Raw genomic sequence first — 24,184 nt, 5'->3', positions numbered from 1 at the left:
TCCAATAAACTACCTATATAATCTTATATTTCCAGTTCAAACTATCTCAAAAAATACTAAATAGCTTATAGCATAAGGTTATTCGAAAATTTAATTAATAATGTGTTATTAAATATTTGTTTTCAGAAGCATTAGTCACCAATACGATTTTTCCATGTATATATTAATTACAAATTATAGTACACCGTAATCTTACCGAGGTTTTCTGTCATCTCCAGAATATACTTCCAGTAGGAAATGCTGAGGCAGTCCACCATCAAATCCAGCGACGCAGGACACCTCCACAGAGTCCGACGTTTGGTTCCATAAGGTGCAGTTGCGAAGAGCGTGTGGCTTACCTGCGTACCACAATCAAGTTAGACATAGGATACAATTTTGTATGGATAATTTTATCAGCACTTAATTGTTGATTCAACTTGTAAAAATGGGTATTATTTTTTTCTATATATTTTTATCTGGCTTTTACTTGTGTCATGACTGAAACTGTGAACCATTACATATTATATGTTCGCATAAAAATGCACTTTCGTCATGCCCATGCTCATCGTTGTAGCAATAGGTTGAAACGAGATTCTTTTAATTTAATATTATTTCAGAAGACCTCACTTATTTCGCATAAAAAGCAATTACAGACGATTGATTTTTATCCGATAAATTATATTAAATGCTTACCAGCTGCGACCATTTGGAAGACGCACGGCGTGATCTGGCTGCCTACTTCATTAGATGCAGAACATGATAAAGTGCCGTAATCCAAATCCGCTACCGGCGTGTATCTACAAAAATATTACAAATTACACATCAAAACTCCAAAACACACACACACACACACACACACACACACATATGCAGATAAAACTAAAAGTATTTTTGTTTCCGCTTTTATTTGTCAATAATTTTTATTTTTTTGTTGACATTTCCTGGATGCTTTATGGAAGAGGGCGCTAACTCCTGACATACATTACCTAGTTTAGGAGTTAGAGACTCAATCAAATGTAGACACCGGTCATTCAACAATTTTGTAACATGTTCGTTAACGTCCAAAATTCAATTCACTTTATGATAACCTCAATTAGTGGCCCCTAGACGAAATATGCTGCTCAAATAGCTTAAGGTGTGGTCAGTTTTACCACGAGGTAACCGCTTAAATCCTTTACGTGAATGTCTGCATACTTTAGAGGGTAAGGGTTATACGGAGACCGCCTTATAGGCTGTTGTAGTCAATTTTAATCGGTTCATTCATTTCAACATTAGACACTGACTTCTTGGTGATATTATAATGTACTTGGAATTCAGTGCTGACGCGTTATATCGGATGTCCTGGAATTTTTCAGGACATGTAATATTTAATATAATTGCTTTTTAATAGTTCATTTAGCACTTATGTGTTCTATGTGCGAGTTAAAAATGTTTTTTTTTTTTCTTTCTTTCAAGGGTGTCTAACTAGATCGACCAATAGCATGCCCCATATTAATTTCACCAGTCTGTATACTTACTTTAGACTAGACGCACTCCCATTAGATGTATATCTATCAGCTGGCACGTCCAGGGTCTCGCCAGAGTTGTTGAACTTCCACTTGAAGACAGCAGCTGGAGGGTCAGCGTCCACCTCGCACACGATCACCACGGACTCTCCCCTCGCTGCCCCCACCACTGAAACGCCAGTGGTACTACCACTCCTACAGGATGGGGCATCTGTCAAACAATTTATAACATCTTTATTATTATAATTATTAAGCAGGCATTATTATTTTTAGCAATTCATTTTTTTCCCAATGCAATTGAATATGAGCATAATATTATAATAAATATAGTTAAAAAGCCTAATTATACGAGATCCTTGATCAGGATAATAAGAATACCTATCCTTAATAAGTTAATTTTGAATCCTTTCATTGAAAGTGGTCTAAAATTGAGTCTACATGAATGGGTCGGACATACAAATATACAAACAAACAGATTAAGCGAATAAATTGGTAATTGTTTTTTTGTATTTTTATCGTATTCGTTTTATTTTATTACGAAATAAAATCTAGGAACTATGTGGGGAAAACACTGTGTCTATTTTTTTTAACAAGGGGGCAAACCGCGGGCGAAACTCTAGTAATAATAAAAAAAGTCAACTATTAATAACAATTTCATTTCACCTAGAAATATTTAGTTGTGTATTTCAATAACAGCTGTGCAAATGACATTATCGTTTTCCAATCTCGCAATGGGACTGTCTCTGTAATAGTTCATTCGTTCTGAAGATTGAAACGGAGACATCACGATTTAGGTGGGCCAGATAGTATCGAAAACTTAGGAATAACTAGTTACAATGCGTGTACGCTATTTCGACCCCTCAGCTATGGTGACATGGTTTATTTCAGCGTGTATATTTTTGATATAATTTGCGGTGTTTCGGAGGGCTGTAGAGCAATTTGATAGAAATGAGCGGTACGGTTTGAGTGGAATCGAAGGTGAAATGCATTAAGTGGACCCGACCCGATGACACGCGATACTTGAACTATTGGTCAAGGGTTTTATATTGTTACTAGATTAGGACCGTGACTTTGTCTGTGTTGAAGGAGAATTTTAAGTCTTATGGACCGTTTTCACCGATGAATTTTATGTCATAGAAAACGAGTTAAAATGTTGAATCGCGATCATCGTTTGGAAACTTATATTATATCAAAGTGGACTGAATCATGATTGAGCAAAAACGGGTTTAAATCTTGCGAAATGTCTGCGTTTAACAAATTTAAACGCGTTTAAATTTTCAGTCACTTATTGTGTTATTTCAGTTGTGATACGAAAATTATACATTGCAAATTAAATTTTATTAAAGTTGTTATTTATTTCTTTAGAACGATGAAATTAAAGTTAAGTTTACTCATTAAGAAGATATGATGACGATATGTTTTTAGTTTGACATGTATTTTGTAAATTCTATTAGGCATGACATCTTATATAACTTTCAACGAATTTATAACTAACGTGGTACTCGTTTAGGTATATCATATTGGTAAAATCGGCCCTTTAATTTATTTAAATAACATCCATTCTTTGTCAGTGAGATACCAATTAATATCCAGTCGTTTTTAATCATCGAGCACAATGTTTTTAATATTAAACGACATACATTTTCATTTTATTCGTTATATTGGTTCATGAGCGTTTCATATGAATTTTTATCATAAGATTGTTATTTTGGCTTTACAAGTAGACCCTTCAAAAACAATTTGTGCCTATAGATAAACATTTTGAACAATTTATTTCTCATTATCTAATAACTATTATTATTTATCTTACTTATTAAGCGATAATGATTGAATAATTAAAAAAATAACAGTTGTCACATTCCATAGGAATATAACTTGTATCTTGTACGAGGTACAACATGTACCTCGTACAAGATATGTTTATTATGATTGTTCCTTGAGAAAAATATTCTCATATAATGGTTAAAAATTCTGTTTGAAGCTATCTTAATTAATCGTTATTATAATTTTCACCTGTGTGGTTGCTTGTAACCGACACCTTTAGAGTAGGTTTTGTATAACGGAGAGTTTTATTTCATACGTCATACAGTTACCCAAACCTTCCTCTTGTACACCTTTTAAGTACACCACTTGTAAACCTAGTATAAACCTTCCTCTTGAATCACTCTATCTATTAAAAAAACCGCATCAAAATCTGTTGCGTAGTTTTAAAGATTGATTGAAGAGAAAGCATACATAGGGATATAGGGACAGAGAAAGCGATTTTGTTTTCTACTATGTAGTGATGAAGGATCGTTGACGATACAATAATTTCATGAGTTTATATTATATACGTATTTTTGATCACCAACAAATAAGTTCATTATATAGGTATACTCTGTAATGTAATAGCAAGTGAGACAAATGAGTCCATTCCATGATTAAAACTTAATAAGTTTATGAACTGTATTTATTTTCTGTCATAGAGTATATAAATAAGTTAAAACTGTACTGAAATATAACAATAAGCATAACTTCATCAAAGTATTTGAAAAATCGAGCCATAATAATATCCAACCGATAAACTGTTCAAGTAAATTGTTAGCAGAATTTTCTTCGAAATAAGAAAACGACGAAAGCGTTAAAATTAAAAGCGATTTCAATGAGTTTAATCTTGTAGAAATATTTTATTATTAAGCTTTATATAGATAGATAGAAACACCTATTTAATTCTCCGGAAAGGTGCTGAGAGCTTTGGAAATGAGAGCTATTCTCTAATAAAATTTCATTGTTCTTCGTAAAATACTTTTCTTTACTTTTATTTAGCGATGTGCAAGGAAATGCACTCTGTTGATTGTACTTGTAACACGTTTTTGTTGTAATTTGAAAGTATTGGCGCGAGCAGTTGTAAGTTGTACTGATTGAACGCATCGAATGTTCGAGAAGGATGTCGTTTAAATTCAGGCGGAAAGTCTTAAATAGCTGGTTGAATTAGAATGAAATTTATAAAGAACTAGCTGCGCCCCGCGGTTTCACCCGCGTAAGTCCATATCCCGTTGGAATATCGGGATAAAAGTTGCCTGTATGTTATTCCAGTTGTCCAGCTGTCTACGTGCTAAATTTAATTGCAATCGGTTTAGGCGTTTTTGCGTGAAAGAGCAACAAATGCACACACATCCTTACAAACTTTCGCATTTATAATATTAGTGGGAAGGATTCAATTATCGGAACAAAAACACCTATACTTTACAATTTTCTATTGAATTCTTTCACAATGCATTTTTAAGGAACAATCCATTTAAATAATTTCCGGGTATTTAAATACAATTAAAATATACTATGTTATTAAGAGAAATCTATTTTCCTTAGACGATAATTAAGAAGGATGATCTACTTATTTAAAATGAAAGAATACATCGTCTTGGAGAATGTACTATTTGAATAAATAGGGTTAATAATATAATGAATAAATCGTGTTTAAAATCCGTTGAAAAGTTTTTAATTTCTAAATGTATAATACTCGCGTGAAACAAAACACAAGAAAATACTATTTGAATAAGTTTCTTTAACAAAATTAAGGAAAGGCCTCATAAGATTTAGTCAGAAAAGGATATTTTATCTGATAGCTTATTACAGTGAATAATGATGAATTAGTCAAATGAAGTAACTAAAGCGCAAGCTTGATATTTACCTGTTTTCACATCAATAATTAAAATTTTGAGTCGCTCGCTTCGTGTGTGGCATCTCATATGAAAGTTAAATCTAAGAAGTTCGTATTTGAATACTTGTAATTAAAGTATAGATAGTCCAATTTTGTAAAATTTTGAAAGAATAGAAAAAATTTGATCACGAGGCGGGATAAATTTTTTTCTATTCTTTCAAAATTTCCCATTTATAAAGCATTTCAATGCTATAAAACTAAAAATTAAATTTTAAATGTTTGAAATGGTTCACTATACACCAAAGTTGCACAAATGTTAAACCTCATCTGGAAAAAAGCAATGTGAAAAGGACAGCTGTTGGGATCATGCGCTTTTTTATTCCAGTGTAAGCTGCGAGTTTCGGTGCAAATATTGGTTCCGATTTCGAAACACATTGCCATTGTTTATTGGGACAAACCGTAGCCTTGTTCGGACATACACACGGATTTTTAACTGGAATATCGGCACTGTGTAGTCGGGGTTTGAATGATGTAAAATAAATGTGCATAGGCACTCAAACCTTTGCATGAATTTATAAGAAGTGAATACCGGATTTTCACCTGCAAATATAATTTTAAAAATAGACGAATGATGTCCTACTTTTTATATTTATAAAAATATAGTCTCCGATATAGTTACATTAATATTTACTAATATTAAACAGTATTACATTTAATTTAAATAAATAATAAAGACACGTTTAGACAATTAAGCAAGTCGCTGCGAATCCTAACGACCTCAAATCATTTAAAGATTAACTGAAACCCTTTAATGCTAGACAATAAACCATCATGTCGTAGGCCGTGTATAATTAGAATTTCGCAAATGGGTTGAGCAATTACGTAGTGGTGGTCGAGTCGTGATTAATAATATGCTACGTTGGCGGCTGAGCACCTGCGGATTCGGAGACTGGAAAATGATGTTATAAATAGTGCGTAAGAAAGTGAATTAGCACTATGTAAGCGAAAGTTTCATTCGCTTTCAGGGTGTTTCTGACTAGAGCATTTTTCTTCAATTTGTTTGTAAAATTTCCGAGACAAAGGATCATCGCAATATGTAAAAGGTTTGATTGCTTATATACGAGTATAAACCGTGATTTTTCATTCTAGTGTAATACTAGATGAGATGTATATGCATTTTGTAAATAAATTCATCATTACCGTCATCATTTGTCTCTGCTGGTACATGGATTTCCTATGATGTTTTTAGTCCACCACCTACATAATCGCGGATAGATGTCACACGTCGATTTTTTAAATTCTTTTATCAATAAAGACGTTTAAAATCGTACGAGCCTCATTTTAACCTAACCTCAAAACACGAAACTATCACGTTCCTATCTAAAACAATCGATTCAACACTGCAGTACAATGAAGTGCACATCTTAAATGTACACTTAACCCGTCTCACTAACATTACAATTTAAGCGACATTTTAAATTGAAACAAAAGCCGAACTACGGAGTCGCAACTCGCAACTTCATTTCAAAACAATTTTCTTTCGGAGCAGAAATTTATTGCAACATTTTCCGCTATGGGTCCATTAAAAATTCCTGTCTTGTTTCGTCCCATCTTGGGACGGGGGGCGTGACGTCCCCGGGGGGAGTCACCTGAGGCCTGCAGTCAATAGTTAATTTACGTTAGATATAACTATGTCAAGAGCGTGGACGCTGTAATTATGATTAAAGTTTGGAGTGAGAAAGCATTAATTCATACTCACTTTGTGTTTACTTTTACCCGTAAAATAATTTGTTTACAAACTATTTCCGTAAGGAGAAAAGCTTTGGATGTATGTTTGTGTGTAATGAATAAATTTAAAGGTAAAGAACACTAGCTTACGCCGGCGGCGTCGTTTACATAGTCAAAGGAAATGGTAGAGGGCTCTAGGGTTTCCGCCTATGCGCGTATGCTTATGCTGCATGTTGTCGCTTTCTTAGGATTTTCGGGATAAAAACTAACCTATGTCCTTTCTCGAGTCTCAAACTATAACTATACTAAAATTCATCTAAAGCAGTTGAGTTGTTAAGGCATGCAGATGGGACAGATAGAGTTACTTTCCCATATATTAAGTAGGGATATTTTCATCCGAGAAACCACATGTGTTGCTAAAAATGCCGAGCCCTTTCGTATAGAATATGCCTCCACGCCACGCCCTTTGACAGTTCTTTTACATCATTAATATTTTGTAAGAAAAATTAAAAAGTAAATAAAAGAGAAAGTACAAAGTTTCTTGCCGGCTTTTCTCTGTAGAAACTTTCTGAGATATTTAATAAACTCTATGTATTATGGCAATTAAAAATCGTCTTGATAATAAGTTTTTTGAAATAAACGTTTTAAAGCAGTCCTACTTCGAATGTGAGAAAAACACAGATCTATATTTGTCTCTAAAGCTATCACTTTTCCAAATTAAAATTAGTACTGCTTTATGACGTCACGGTAACCCCCTAGGTATGAGTTTGACTCTAATGACATATACATATACATACATATCTTTATTTGGCACCAAAACATATATATTTTAAGAAGAAACTCTATATGAGTAATTATGCAAAAATTGTCCCTACATCAGAATGGATGGATGGATTAATAGATGTTCGTTACTCTTTTATGCGAAAACAGCTTACCGTATCTGTATGAAATTTGGTACAGAGATAAATTACAGTCTATCTATATAGTATAGATTAGCACATAGCCTACTTCTTACCACGCGACGGGGTACATTAAATAATCCTACTTAATATTATAAATGCGAAAGTTTGTAAGGATGTGTGTGTGTTTGTTGCTCTTTCACTTAAAAACTACTGAACCGATTGCAATTAAATTTGGTAATTTATCCCGATATTCCTACAGGATACGGACTTACGCGGGTGAAACAGCGGGGCGCAGCTAGTATATTATGTTTATGAGGTAATCACACAAGAACCACACACAACCACACCGGTTAGTGTCAAGTACACTGATTAAATAAATAGATATTCAAGTAATAATGTTCGAGATTTCTAGGAGCTCGCAAAAACCTTCAAAATTAACAAAGCAAAACTGACGGTGGTTACGATTAACGATATAAGTTCCATCGACAAGTTGTAATGATCCTCTTCAAGGTAATTAGTTTTATCAAGAATAAAAATGTGTGTAGATTTATTATGGTTATTATACGAGCCACTTTGACATGAATTGGGCTAGCTCATACTGGAGAAGGTACGACATCCTCCCAGGCGATTGGCGTGAAATAGAACTATGTTTTGTACGGTAAATGGAGGAGCTGGAGGCCCTTTCCATTCAAATTTTTCCTGTTGATAATCATTCCCTTATCCCTTACCCCTTAGTAAAGCAGGCAATGCATTCGCAGAGAATCTACCTCGCGTATGCTTTGGTGGTGTTATGGTGGTTACCATCAGGCGAACTATCATTTCAGTTGCCCCCTACAATGGGCGAAGCAGCAGTTAGTTAATAAAAAAACAACAAGTGAAAAAATAATCATTACCACTTACTCGCATTTCTGGATGTTGACAAAATTATTAACGCTACGCGTACGCAGCGTGAGATTCTAAGAGTTATATTATCATTATTCGCACGAAGGCCCCCGCAATCATATTTTATTAATATTTCAATAAATCGAGAGCTAAAACGATGAAGCGTTAGTCGATGAACTTCTGAGAAACGCGTATAAATAATATCGTTCGAGTAATCATTTCAGAGCGAAATAGCGATTTTATAATTTAATTTAGCTTTTGAAATTATATAAGTGAATTTCCGTGTACCGTTGTGGGGTATGGGGCGAAGGCATTAAGCATCACCTTTCGTTTTGTGTTACGGATTGATTTTGGTGATTAGCCTTCTTTGTCCAGCCACACCGCGACAATTCTTTTTGTTAGTATCCACCGAGATTTGAACCCAGGCTTCTCAGGTCGCAATATAACCACTGAGACAAGGAGGCCGTCCGCTTTTGAGATTTCCACACATCTATAAACGTGGAATCTTCTCTTTGTGTTTGAAACCCATACAAATAGTCCGATAAATGTTTCTGGGAGCTATATTTAGATTAAATTGAATTGCAGTATTGTAAACAGAACGGTATTGAATTTGAATGGAATTTCAGTTTGTAATGCACTAATTAAGCTGATGAGAAATACGTCTGTGCAATCTTCGAAATAGATCCGGTAGAGGAATACTAGCTTACCGCCCGCGGCTCCGCTCGTGTAGTCAAAAGAAAAAATAGACAGCCCGTTATTAATTTCGCACAGTTCCCATTACCTAGGGATATCTAATATAAAAGAATCCTTTGTCCCTCCTCGGGTCAAAAGTTATCTTTTCAGAAATTTTATTCAAATCTGTTTAGAGGTGTAGGTGAAGAGACAAACGGACATATAATATTAAGTTCGGATTGAATTTATTTACAACATTTATTGTGGGAGTCGAGTATGCTTTGGCATGAATTGGGCCAGCTCGTACCGGGGAAGTACCACACCTCTACAGAAAAGTGTCGTGAAATAATAGCATTCTATTGTGTTCCGTACGGTGAATGGGGGAGCCGGAGGTCCGTTTCCCTTTCCTGACTGTTTCCAGTCCCTTCCTTTTTTCCAGACATCAATCCTTTCCTTATCCCTTACCCCTTCAAGCAGAATATACATACTCCTGGGCGCTGGTGATTACCATCAGGCGAACCACCCGCTCAGTTGCCCGCTATGGCATAAAAAAAACAACAACTCGTATTTACAATTTTTTCAACTGGTGTTATTCCACGGGCGTGTGATAACAACTATTTAAACATACACGATATTGAACTTATGGAATGTCTGGATCATGTATTGAATTATATGCCTGTTAAGTCAGTTTAGATAATAAAATAACTAAAAATAAAATTATGAAATCCATCAGCGGTTGCACACAAGTATACAATAATCTTACCAACAATTCAGTTATTATATCAGCAGGGATGACTCCGCGATTATATCTTAATTTATATGGCGTGTCCGCGCCCATTAATTAATCCTGAGGCGTGCTTCATTGTTCAATCCAACTGATTGTTTCGAATGAGCTCCAAGTTTAAAATGAACCGGGCTTTTTCTATTCAAAACAGGCCTCGGCGCGAATGAAATTCTACGATTGTATTCGCGACTCGAGCGAAACAAGTCGTGTTCAGAAATTTTCGGAATTTAAACGCTTAAGACAGGGGTGCATGTCGATAGCGAAAATGTGTTCGTAGTGATTCGCTTTATTTTGGTAGACAATGTAATCTTATATTATTATATTAAGTATAATTGAATGATGATTTAATTAGACCTGTATAACTCGTGTCAAATTATTTTGCTTGAAAGAAACACGGAATAACGAAATAACGAAAATTTAAATTTACGTTTCAAATATATTGGGACGCCAAACTAAGCTGAAATAAATAAGTATGCGTAATGTAGGCCCCTAATCCATTACTATATGACAGTTATAATCTAACAATTAGAATCGCAGTAATGTTAATAACTATAGACATAATTATGAAAAAAATTAACCGTTTTTAAAACCACTCAAACGCGAAAAATAAATTAATGTAATAGCTATAAGCCCCACACATCTATTTGAAGTTTGGAGCTCATTCAAACAAGATATATTTTTTAATTTGTTGCCGAAAATACTGTATAACAAAAAAAAAAAAAAATACGTACAGATGGACCAAGAACCTATTTTGTCTCTAACATCGGTTCAAAAGGATTCTACCATTATCACAATCTTATAAAACGTCTTACGTAGGTATAGCTAGTACTCACATTTAACTCTAAAATGCAGTTCATTGGACACGGTCTCGCCCTCCGCGTTGAGTGCGGAGCAGGCGTACCTGCCGCTGCTGTGCCGCGTCACCTTCTGCAGCACCAGGCTCTGGTTGCTGTGGAACACACGCGCGGTCGCGTTGTGCGCGAGCGCCCGGTCCTGGGGGGTGAATTCTTATTAGTTACGAATGTTATAATTAAGGTCGTTGTAGAAATTTAATGCTTATTTACTATAGGATACCATGGACGAAACAGCAGGTCAGTATTTTTATAGTTTATGTGTTATTTTAGTATATCAGCTATATCATTATTAAGTATCACCAAAATCCTTTCAGTGGTTTTCGTGTGAATGAGTTACAAGCACAAACAAATACACATTATATGTTCTTACAAACTTTCGCGTGTCTTTGTAGTTGGTAATTCAAATTGTAAGAACTAGAAAAAATTTAAATGGGACCACATGACAGGCAACAGCTTGAGAATAATATAATAATCAAAAACTCGATTAACCCATTTAACAAAGAATAGGTTATTTGCTAAGCATCTAAAATATAAAAAAAAATCATACCATTTTCTCTCTGTATAAAATTTTGTAATCCTCGCGAGCGAAGTCGCGGACGGAAAGCTAGTATTTATGTATTTATGATAAATGATCCTTGATTGTAACACTAAAATACATAACCAAACAATATACATTGCTACGTTCACCGAAAACTTCCAAATAACTCCGTTCATGCACTTAACTATTTTTGGGCGACATTGCCTGTTAAATTTAAAAACGTCGTACATTTTAAGCGAGTAAGTGGGTCTCGTATTGCGTACTGTTATCGTAAACCGGGGATGTAAACTAGAAACGGTTAAACTGAAACGGTCTTACCTGAACTTAGCACAATTTCGCTGACACGAAAAGCTTTTTAACGGGACAACAGAACTCCGTCACATTATAACCATTTGAAAAACTATTTGCATTGAAAACAGGTCTTATTAGTCTAGAATTTAAATCCTTGACAGGGAAAGTTTCATATCGTGTTAATAATTCACGTATATCCATAAAATATTATAAAAAGTAGCTAGCAATATGAACTATATACTATAACAAATAAACGCGTTACAATAATTTTGTTATTTCAGCTGCTATTCTTAGAAATATCACTGAATATAATTTTGAAGTTGTTAATTTTGCTCTTGTAGAAAGAAAATGTTTCATAGATTGTTTTTTTTAAGGATAGTAAACATTTGTTCATGATACGAAATTCGAACTTGAACATCGTCCGCCATGTACTGAGTGACGTAGTGTATATATGCAAAGCTGGGGCGAAGAGCTAGTATAAAATAAATGGCTATTTCGAGGATAAGTAAGGGCTTTCTATACACTATAACGTACCAATGAACTAAGGTAGAGGAAATATCAAACCGAAACTATGAATTGGTATAAACTTCCCCGTTCCTTCTGAACAAATAAAGCGCAAACCTTTTTAAAACAAGTACCCAAGTTAAGAGGCCTGTTTAGGGGAATATGATTATACACACAAAGGGATGCCCATTAACTGCGTTCTATAAAAGATCCTTGTTGGACAAAGGCTGGTGCTCTGAACGCTGGGTTATTTCTTTTAACAAAAGCCTTTCTAATTATTAGAGATAAGTGGTGGAGATTTAGAAGCAGGACTCCACTGACGGTGTGATGCCGTGTGATTATAGGGAAATTTGTTATCTTTATTAAGATAAATGTGTGTGCTTGTAAATGGTGATGTAATAGAATTAGCATTATTAGCAAATAACAATTGAAAAAAACATATAGGTTTTAAACATATATTAATAATAATTAAGTAGTAAATTCAACGCTTCAGATATTGAGTTTTGAGGGAAAATAGGCCAGGATAATTCGTAAAATTTTATAAAAAGTAAATTGAAAGATTTTATACGTGTCATGTTAACTGACGTGTAAATTTCTTCTTCTCTTTAGCAAATCGATACAAATTGGGTAAAATCTTTTCTACATTTTAAATAATTTTTTTTATATCTGCCCTGAAAGATAGGTAACATCCTACTAATATTTTAAACGAAAAAGTTTGTATATATGGTTGGATGGATGTATGGATGTTAGTCTATCCGAATAAAATTTGGTACAACGGTAGATTTCAGTCTGGTCTAGCACATAGGCTACTTTTTACCCAGGTACAACTCGAGGGACGGCGCGGGCTACATAATAAAAAAGACCCAAACTCAACTTCATCTGGTTATCTATCTACCTAGAGTTGCAGTTGCAGAACAGAGTTCTATGTAGGACCCTTGCAACTTTAAAGCAAAGAAGTTATAAAGAAAAGTGTAAGAAGGCATGTCGCTGCTTCCTTTACTATTTATTCGCGACTCTCGCAATGAACGCACTACAATGCGCGATCGCTTAGTACAAATGGTGACTATGCATTGCAAGCAATGTATGTAACTATTTGCGATTGTGGTTTTTGTCAACATACAGGTTGTCAATATGGGCATTTACAAACATGAGCGCCGAGACTGCCCCAACGCCTTCAATTTTACATCAATCAGTAATATGAACGAAATTTATTAAAGAATACTAAACTCACTAAGAGGATAAGTGGATCTAAGACTTTATATTTCACCCGTTTGCACAGCAAAAAGATATTCGCTTCGAAAGTTCTATTTCCTCAGTCGTACGAATGTATCTAAAATTAAAAGGACTTTTTAAACCTGCAATACGGAAGGAGCTTTGTGCGAATTGAAAATACAAAATTTCCCGTGACTATTGTCAGCTCGTCGCTTTGTCAGTCCGTTTAAAAACAGTTACATTATGGACTTGTTTATTTTTTTTTTGAGACTTACATTTCTTTGATTTTTGCGCGTTTTAGCTGCCATTTTTATAGTTCGTCATTTTGTATAATTTTGATATTATTTATATTGTTAGTAAATAACGGCTTACAAACCAAGTATAAGAAAATTCTATTAAGGATAGTGTTCAATGACCAGTCTTCAATAGAAGCTGTGTCTGGAAAGATTATGAGATATAATGATGTTTTTGTTTTGTTTTTTAGTACTTTTATAACATTTTTTTATGTGACTCAATAAAAAAATAGAGTTTGCGATAACCTATTTTCATTTTTAATTACATTTAAGTCGTATTTATAAATATTAAAGCATTAAAATTAAACATTATTTATGAATTAATTAAAGACTCTTTGTAGCAAATACTCATGCGTTGAAACCATTTTGAAACAGATTTAAACGTGTGAATGGAAATTCATTTCATAAAGTATTTCGTCTGAACACTTAGCCTGTGTTTATAGATGAGGTAGTGACGATAAAATAATACATACTAATACTCATGAGCAGTAAATTAATTTGAAGTTATTGTACTCCTAAATGTTCTCAAAATTAATATGAATGTTATTTGGAGAACATTTAGGAGGTATAAAAAGGTATTAGAATTAATTTAAATGAGATATAAATTAGAGTTTAAAAGAAATATAAATATAATTATTTTTTATAAATTGGACAAAAAATAACAGCATCACTATCAGCCTATATATGTTCGCATTCAGACACGGGCCTCTTATGCGGGTTCAGGCCACAATCCACAACGCTGGCCAATTGCGGATTGGCGATGTCACATGTCAATGAACTTTTGATTCTTCGACATGCCGGTTTCCTCACGATGTATTCCTTCACTGTTTCAAGAAGAAGATCATTACATACGTAAATAATATTCCGATAAATTGAAAAATTTCGTTCATCCGGTCTCGAACCTTCTACTTTTCTTTAGATCGGAGATCATAACCACTGAGTCATCACTGCCTAAATAACTTACTATTAACATAATTTATAAATTGATAGACTGTTTCTGAATTGAACAAACAAATTGGAATCAGTTGTTATATTTATAAATAACATACGCAATGTGTTTTTAAAGTTCTTTATAAAGAACCATTAATATATAAACATTAGTGACATTGATATAAAAAGTTTTAGCATCTAATCCCTCCCGCCCATATAGTAACCGCAACCTTAGAAACGACCTTGTTTCTGCTACTTCACAGACGACTTAGAAGTTAAAACGTCCCGTCTCAGTTGTAACATGGAAATAGGCTTTAGTTCTAGGCGTTTTTGTGTTGGACAGATTACTTTATATGTCTTGTATTTGTTTATGTGAAATCAAAATTGCCCTTTATTGTTTTAAAGATAGATGAAACATGTGCAAAATTAATCAAAATTATTGGTTGAATACAATGATGAAATATGCCTAATAAGAGACTTTACCAACTACGAAATTATTATGAATTCAATTAGATTTTTAATGCGTATAATTTATTATTTATTAATTTTACTATTTAATTATATAAATTATATTATTTACTAATATTCCTTTCGTTATCATCGATAACTATATTTATTACTTAATTATATATAATTACTTAATTGTGGGAGTCGAGCACGCTTCGGCACGAATTGGGCCAGCTCGCACCGGGGAAGTACCACACCCCCACAGAAAACCGGCGTGAAATAGTGGCATGCCACTGTGTTTCGTACGGTGAGTGGGGGAGCCGGAGGCTCGTTTCCTTTTCCTCACCCGTCCTAGTCCACTCCTTCTTTCCAGTCGTTAATCCATTCCTTTTCCCTTATCCCAAAAAAGCGGGCAGCGCATTCGCAGAGGCCCAACCTTTGCGAATGTTTATGGGCGGTGGTGATCGCTTACCATCAGGCGAACCACCAGCTCAGTTGCTCGCTATGACATAAAAAAAAGACTATATTTTAGTAAACAAACACTATCGAGATTTGCTTTCTGAATGAATTTATCTGCGTTCCGACCTTAAAATGTCAATTTATCTATTCCTAAAGAATTATATTTCCTCTAAAATCGCATTACTTCATCAACGGAAAATACCGATCAGTGAATCAATTCAGCCTGAAAGGAGTATAAATTGAATCGTGAGTGTCCATTAGAGGGAGTTTACTGGATAATAATCGAAGATCATCAGGAAGGCCGCGGGGTTCCACCGTAGGATATTACGTAGCGCTGAGGTAGAAATAACTATCGGAAATCCGTTTGGGAAATACGCTGTACGTTATTTTATGAGTTACTAGCTGCGCCCCGCGGTTTCAACCGCGTAAGTCCGTACCCCGTTGGAATATCGGGATGAAAAGTTTCCTATATGTTATTCCAGTTGTCCAGCTATCTACGTACCAAATTTCATTGCAATCGGTTAAGTAGTTTTTGCGTGAAAGAGCAATAAACACACACATGTCCTTACAAACTTTCGCATTTATAATATTAGTAGGATAGTAGGATTAGGATGGTAACTAACATTGCGACACGAGAATTTCTATATGTCTATATATATATATATATAGACATATATAGACATTTCGCATTCACCAATTTATGAAAAGTAAATTTCACATTATTGTGTGACGTACACGTGTCCGACATTTCTATGAATTACATTTCAAGGGAATAGCATTATATCCATCTGCTTTTACGATAATATTGCCTGAGACACTTAGTTGTATTGAATAATTTCTTTATGGTTACATGTAACAGGTAAAGTGAGTAAGGAAAGTCATTGTATGAGTAAAACTACCCAGGTAATACTATTATCACACTATCGCACTAATCCTACTAATATTATAAATGCGAAAGTTTGTAAGGATGTGTGTGTTTGTTGCTCTTTCACGCAAAAACTACTTAACCGATTGCAATGAAATTTGGTACGTAGATAGCTGGACAACTGGAATAAAATATAGACAAACTTTTTATCCCGATATTCCTACAGCATATGGACTTACGCGGGTGAAACCGCTTTGTTTGTCACCACTGTGTTTCAGTTTGTTCGTCAATTATGCTGAAACTACTAAACAGATTTTGATGAAATTTGGTATATAGACAGGGTGAGCTGAGCTTTGGTGATAGTATACTTTTTATCCCTTTTTATTCCGGGCGGAGCCGGGACTAGCGTCTATATAACTATTTATAATAATAACAATATTATTATTATGTTTCGCGGTTTCATTCGTGAGAAAATTTATCGCATTTCATATTGTCTTAATTATGATTGGTTTTAATCTTGCTCAATTTTAATTCAAGTGAAGGAGTCATATTATTTATATTTTTAATTAATGAGATTCGCTGATTAAATCTAAAATGCTATAAAACTAAAAATTAAATTTAACAAAGGCCGCGTTCCATCGATACAATATTGTAATCATTGAAATAATGTTTCGTATTGGTTGTGATGGTTCTTAATCATCTCAATAGATGGCGTGGGGTGCCCCTTAGGCACATGAAACCGAAAGAATAGAAGAAATTCGATTACTGTGGCAGGATCACGGGTGGCCGAGAGGCTAGGCGTTGCTACGGTTAGGCAAGATACGCAGGTTCGAATCCTGCCTCGTGATCAAATTTTTTCTATTCTTTCAAAATTTCTAAATCTAAAATGTTCATAGATTAATGGTTCAATTAATTAATACACAAATACATTTGAAACTGTAATTAAATTTAATAAATGATGTTTATCGTTGAATAGTGAAGTTTCAACATCGTTTAAGTTTGACAGAAACTCCCACACGCGGATTATAGACGAAATTTAACTAAATGTATTACCTAATACTTAGTATGAAATCAGATTCGTGGACTAGCTTTTCACGCGGTGTCGCCCGCACGGTCACATATGTAATCCTGTAGGATTTTATGACCTAATTCTCTCCATGAACAAACACTTCACATTTATAATATTAGTAAGTATTAATTGATAATAATGGAGACATTATAATTAACTAGCTGCGCCCCGCGGTTTCACCCGCGTAATTCCGTATCTCGTACGAATATGGGGATGAAAAGTGCCTATATGTTATTCCAGCTGTCCAAATATCTACGTAACAAATTTCATTGCAATCGGTTCAGTAGTTTTTGCGTGAAAAACCAAAAAAACACACACACACATCCTTACAAACTTTCGCATTTATAATACTAGCTGCGCCCAGCGGTTACACCCGCGTCAGTCCGTATCCCGTAGGAATATCGGGATAAAAAGTAGCCTATATGTTATTCCAGTTATCTAGCTATCTACGTACAAAATTTTATTGCAATCGGTTCAGCAGTTTTTGCGTGAAGCAGAAAAAACACACACACATCCGTACAAACTTTCGCATTTATAATATTTGTAGGATTAATAGGATAGGATAGGATGTTATAATACTAGTCTACTATAACATTATCCGTGGCCATAGTAACAAAACTGTTATACATCTAAAGTAATGCAGTATACGCACCAGCAGAATAAACATGCCATAAGTACATATCACAAAAGGCCACTTAAAAAATAATAGATATAAGATAGGAAATATAATTAACCGCCATCTGAAGCCTCATAAAGTTCTCGATGTAATTAGGTGCGGGAGTGGACTGAATACGAAATAAGCTCATATAAGTTATATTTCTTTCATCTGAAAAATGTCAGATTTGTAACCGATAGGAGAACGTGTAAAGGATAGGTCAAAGTCCAAAGTGAATAGCATTATGTGATACTTTTATGTTCCGTGTTTTAAATGGGTTTGAGTAGGCGAATATGTGTGGAATGATAGTGAGTGAGCTCTGAGATAAACATTCTGAAGGATCTACTTATTAATTGTTTAAGATGTGAAAAAATATTATATAGTCTAAGATACCTACTATTGGCAGAAAACTCAATCAATATAGATGCTAAAAGTTATTATAATTTATTGCGTATACCTATTTTAATACACATTATGTACGATCTAAGTTTCTTGTACTATCTTTTAAATAAAATACTTGTAATTTTATGTTAAAAACAGGTTTTTAATAACAGATATTACTACAAATATTTCTCTACTAGCTTTTCGCCCGCGGCTTTGCCCGCGTAGTCGCAGGATAGATAGACACGGGGTTTTCCTCGCATGATACCGTTCCCGTGGGATTTTCTCGATGAAAACTATCCTTTATCCGTCTCCTGGTTCTAAGCTACCTCCGCACAAATTTCCAGCCAAATCGGTTAATGCGTTCCCTAGTTATAAATAGTGTAACTAACACTACTTTCTTTTATATATATAGATTACTTGGCCAAACCATTCATGTAATTAGCTTTCTCAAATTAGTGTTTATGAAATTAGCTTATTAAATTGTCATAACAAATAAATATTTAAATTTGCATCAATAAAACTCTTTTTTGAGCCCTGAAATACAAACAGAACAAACTAAAAACTAAAGTAAAAGCAAGAAAATATTTATTACATAGTAATAAAGTGGTAAAAGTTGAAACAGAATGGGAATATTTTGCGTCAAGGACAGCAGATGTAGGCCAGGTAAGAAATATAAATCAAGATCTGAGCTCCGCTTTAATATAATTTTTGAAATGAAATGACAATTCGTATAATTTATGGTCGTGGGTTTTTAGAAATTAACGTAGGAATACGTAATTAATGTAGTATTTAGGTTGATGCTCATTTTCTAAGAAATAATTAAAGCTTTAAATGATATTGTGACTATTTTATGGCATTAAGATACCTATATGAATATGAAATCTAAATTCTCTTAATAATTTTGTATGTATTATTTGGTATTATACGTAATAAAGATTAAAGTTGTCCCACGTGGTCCCCACTAACATTTTAAATATGAAAGTAACTCTATCTGTCTTATTTAACGTCTAAATCGTTAAACTGGTTAGACTTAAATTTGGTACAATTATATATTGAATTTAAAAAAAAGCATACGGGTTTTTTCTTAGACTACCTGGGTGAACTAACAGTCGGATAAATACATTCAAAATTCTCCATTACATAACAGATTAATATAATGGTTTATAAACACAGGGGATCACGAGTTCAAAAGTAAAAGATACATTCATCAGTCATCACACCGAAATACAAAGCCTGTAATATAACATACAATATATTATGTAAATATACATGGACTACGTTTCATAGAAAATTAAACCACAGTCATCAATATAGTTTCCAACTGTACCCAGGGATATATATGCCGTATTATTTTGACGTCTCATTCGTGGGTGGTTAATATTCCGGGGCGATGTTTTGGTCGCCCTTACGAGCCTAATTGATGAGAGTAATTTACGCTCAGGATTGAAGTGAGCGACAAAGGGAGGCGTGGAACGTCGTCGAATATTCTGGAATGTTTCGAATTTTTGCTTACAAGGAAATTTTCCAGACGTTTACTTAATTCATGTTATGTGCTTTAGGTTAAACGCGTTAATAACAACACTTTTTATTAATATGCCCAAGAAAATTATATATTAATAAACTAGAATTCATACATATAAATTTCTAGTTAATTTATTTATTATTTGTTTAACGTATTACATTCATAGTACATGGAAACAAAATATGTAAAAACAATATAATATAGTACAATGGGCGGTCTGTAACTATGCAGTAATCTCTCTGACGGAGAAAAATAGAAAAGTTCATATATGACAACAATTGATCTAGTAATCGAAATATTTTCAGCTATTTAAGAGAAAATGACAAGCGTACACCATAATCACATAAAACTAGTATTTGATAAAAGGGGAAATCATAGTGATCTTAGTATTTTCTTGTGTTTGATTTTACGCGAGTATTGTACATTTAGAAATTAAAAACTTTTTAACGGATTTTAAACGCGATTTAAACATAGTGAACTGTCACAATTTCACCGTTTGTTTTTATTAATTTCACAGAACTACCAAAATTATGAGAAAGTTGTGTGATTCCAAAAACCTTCTTATTTCTTATTATACCGAACGCTAAAATTCGTCACCGTGGTACGTGAGCGCACCACGGAGGTGGCACTAATATAAGCAAGGAGGCGGCGGGAATTTTAATAAAGAGCCGGAACAAGGCACGTCTGAATTTAATAATTCCTTGATTGACGAGTGCTCGAATTTGTTTTAAGGTCGGCTTACATGTTGTTTGTAAGAGTTGAGTTGATTGTAAAATGTTTTTTCTTTCGATGCTGCTTATCGAACTATCGTAACTAAATGTTGCCTATGTAATAATAATTCCTTTTCCTCACCCGTCCTAGTCCATTCCTTCTTTCCAGAAGTTAATCCTTTCCTTTCCCTTACCCCATAAAAGCGGGCAACGCATTCACGGAGATACTATACCTTTGCGAATGTTTATGGGCGGTGGTGATCGCTTACCATCAGGCGAACCACCAGCTCAGCTGCCCGCTATGACATTAAAAAAAAAAATTCACTTATCTTTTTTTAGTATTTTTAGTATTTTCTTATCTTTTTTTTCAATAGATGTTAAAGTAAAGAAAGAGGTTCTATATTAATTTTTTTTCGTTCATTCCCATTCATGTCTTACCTTCAGTTGTAGCTCTTATGTGCTAACAGTCCAAACATAAAGTAACCATAACAAACACCTATTACTTACTTATTTATGTTTTTAATTTTTTTATATTACTGTAACCCTTTTCGTGACAATGTTCATAAGTTTAAAAAACAAATAAATAAATACAAACTATTGTTTTACGGCTTATATATTGAAACATTTTCATTAATTTGACCTATTTATTACATAATTACTTCATTATGATACTATAAAACTAGATCCATGTTTTGAGATAGTAAATTTCTGTTAAACTGGAAAGTAATCATAAAATTCCATCAATTAAAGCGCAAACTATCGTTCGTATCTCATAAATTTTTCTTCAATTTTCTCGTTTGTTAGTATAAAACTTTCTGGGAATAAAATTAATTAAACCATTACTGGAATTTTCTGTTTTATTTACCTTCAGAATTTCAACATGGATGATTATTACAATTATCTTCCAATAGTGAACAATATAAAACTACTTTGTACAAATTGCTTAAATTTTTCGAAAATATTTGTTATCTGTGGAGAAAGACCGGGGTAATATAAAGCTAATGGCATGGCAGGACCGCTGCAGTCTACATCACCGATTTCAAATGATAAATAAATTGCTAATGCTTTCTGTAAAGCAATCTCGTCTCAATTTCTGAGTTTATCTCGTCAAACCATCGATAAAGTATCTTAGCAGTTTCGTTAAAATTTTGAGCGGCAAAATTACCCGGAGACATTGGACTGGAATTATTCAAAATCCCTCAGCGATAATCCTTTTAAAACAGCGCGTTTTTCGCTGTATTCATTCAATTTCCATGTTTCACTTCATTGCGTTGTATGGCGTTATGAGACTAAGGAGTGTCGCTATGGATCCTTGCGGGGCTTTCAATTTAAGATATCGGTAACCTGTTTTTTTAGGAAGTCCTCATAGGAGAAGATTGTATTCTTGCACAGATGAGTATTTGTATAAAAGTCATAGTATATCAAGTATTCCTTATAATTCGCTACGACTAATTCGTTCATTATGTACACATAATACTTTTATGCAGCAACCAGAATCTTAGAAAAAACTATAATTGTGATACAAACTCCATCATATTGCGATTCGATGACCTCAATCCTCTGGATTACTGCGCTACCACCGGAAATTTGGTCGTATTTGTCAATAAACAAACACTATATATATATTTGACATATTTCACTAAATATTAACCGAAATAATCAAGAACGTAATATACTGCATTGAACGCATTGCCTCGCAAGTTATAATTGCTGGACAGAATTCAATATCGAACAGGATCATTTATGGAATATCTGAAATGCTTTGAAACTGGCGTGAACCTCTCAGCGGGGAACAGTATTCTCAAAATTTCCTTCATAACTACCGAGTACCAACGAGCTTGTTTTCTGGCTGTACACAATTACAGGGATCGTTGTGGATAACTTCTGGAACTATCTAGATGCTCCTGTTGGGATGATGTAAGCAAGGAATTTAACTTCAACGGTTAATAAATATCTGCAATGGATTCGTGAGAAAGGCGAAGGCGATGAAAAGCGACATGTCATGAGCAATACGACTTCCATAAATGCATTCGCTACGTATTAATACAATGGTGTCTTTATTAGGTTTTTTTATATTCTAAAAATCTCGATTTTTCGTGATTGAAATATCATCATATTAATTTTGATTCAATTGCTAATAAGAAACTATTACTAAACTATATGTAGGAATTTTTTACTAGCATTCCGGCCGCAGTCAAAAGAAATGAAATGTTTCAGTGTCGTAAAAAGAAACCTATTTCACTCTTTAGCTTCTTAGCTATCTCCAGACACAAAAGTCGATGTGACGAAAGAAAGATAAACCAACATAAAAACTCACTTTTTGATAATATTAGTAAGGTATATAAGTAACGTCTGTTTATGTTTTAGCAGGATGTTTCTTCAGTTTACGTTATCTCTTGAGTTCGAGCAATAATAAACAATACCTTAATGGTAATAAAAACTCCACTCAAAGAAATTGTTACGGAAAAAATTCCTCATTTCTGTCGCCTAAAGGAATTTCTTCGGGACTGAAATACCTCATAATTTACAGTAAATTTCTTGTGCTCGAAATCTTGGGAACATTAAATCCAACGTGAGTAGTAATAAAACAAATAACACGCCGCATACGGAAGGGAAATAATTCATTATAATATAATATGGATAAAAGAGCCGCTGTTTAGAATTTAATCGTAATATTACGTACTCGGAAACACTTGAATTATTTATAAATGTACAAATTTGAAAATCGAAATAATCTTGCGAACCGAACAAAGGAGATTCTTTATTTAAATATTTCTTTTTCTTTTTGGTTTTGTACGTGATAACTGCTTGCGGAACCGGTGGTAAGTGTTAAAACTATGTTATAACGATTCAAAAGTGCTTCTATAAGAAGTCTAATTGAATAAATAAATGCTTTAGTTTGAGTTTTGAATTAACTCCGTGGGTTTTCCATTAATTAACTATTATTATTATTATTTTCGTGTTTGATAGGGAATTGTTGTCATACAGTCATATTTTAGTATATGCAGAGGCATAGAAAATAATTATTCAGATGTTTCCTTGTAATTTGCAAACATGTTTGTAACTTGTACCAGAATTTATTTATTGCTCTGTTATAAAAGCTGGACGCTGCCTGGACTAGTATAGTCTTTATTTAAATAATGGTGTAAGAAAATTTAATATATTACCTATTATTTAATTCGATAATGTTATTAATATATATATATATATATATACACATATATATATATATTTAAAGTGAGTCCTAATAGAGATGTACTGTATTTTTAATAATAACATAGTTCATAATTAATGCCTGCCCCATTCGGTTTTACAGCAAATAACGCATTCAATTTACAAAGCTATCCAACATTCAGCTC

The 24,184-nt window shown here is 33.7% G+C and overlaps 1 protein-coding gene across 2 annotated transcripts in view; it reads right to left on the bottom strand.

Annotated features, from left to right (window-relative positions):
• The window catches only part of LOC119829243 (nephrin), a 336,867-nt gene that overhangs the window by 44,990 nt on the left and 267,693 nt on the right, over positions 1-24,184 (bottom strand). For both annotated transcript variants that reach the window (XM_038351653.1, XM_038351643.1), the window contains exons 10-13: positions 10,926-11,085; positions 1,497-1,695; positions 673-776; positions 197-338 (exon numbers count right to left, since the gene is read on the bottom strand). In XM_038351653.1, the coding sequence (XP_038207581.1) occupies positions 197-338; positions 673-776; positions 1,497-1,695; positions 10,926-11,085 (605 nt within the window). The remainder of the gene's footprint in view (positions 1-196; positions 339-672; positions 777-1,496; positions 1,696-10,925; positions 11,086-24,184) is intronic.

The sequence above is a fragment of the Zerene cesonia genome, chromosome 1, assembly GCF_012273895.1.
Source record: "Zerene cesonia ecotype Mississippi chromosome 1, Zerene_cesonia_1.1, whole genome shotgun sequence".
In the NCBI taxonomy this organism is placed as follows: domain Eukaryota; kingdom Metazoa; phylum Arthropoda; class Insecta; order Lepidoptera; family Pieridae; genus Zerene; species Zerene cesonia.
The sequence above is the reverse complement of the archived record's forward strand: the minus strand, read 5'-3'. Positions and strand labels throughout refer to the sequence as shown.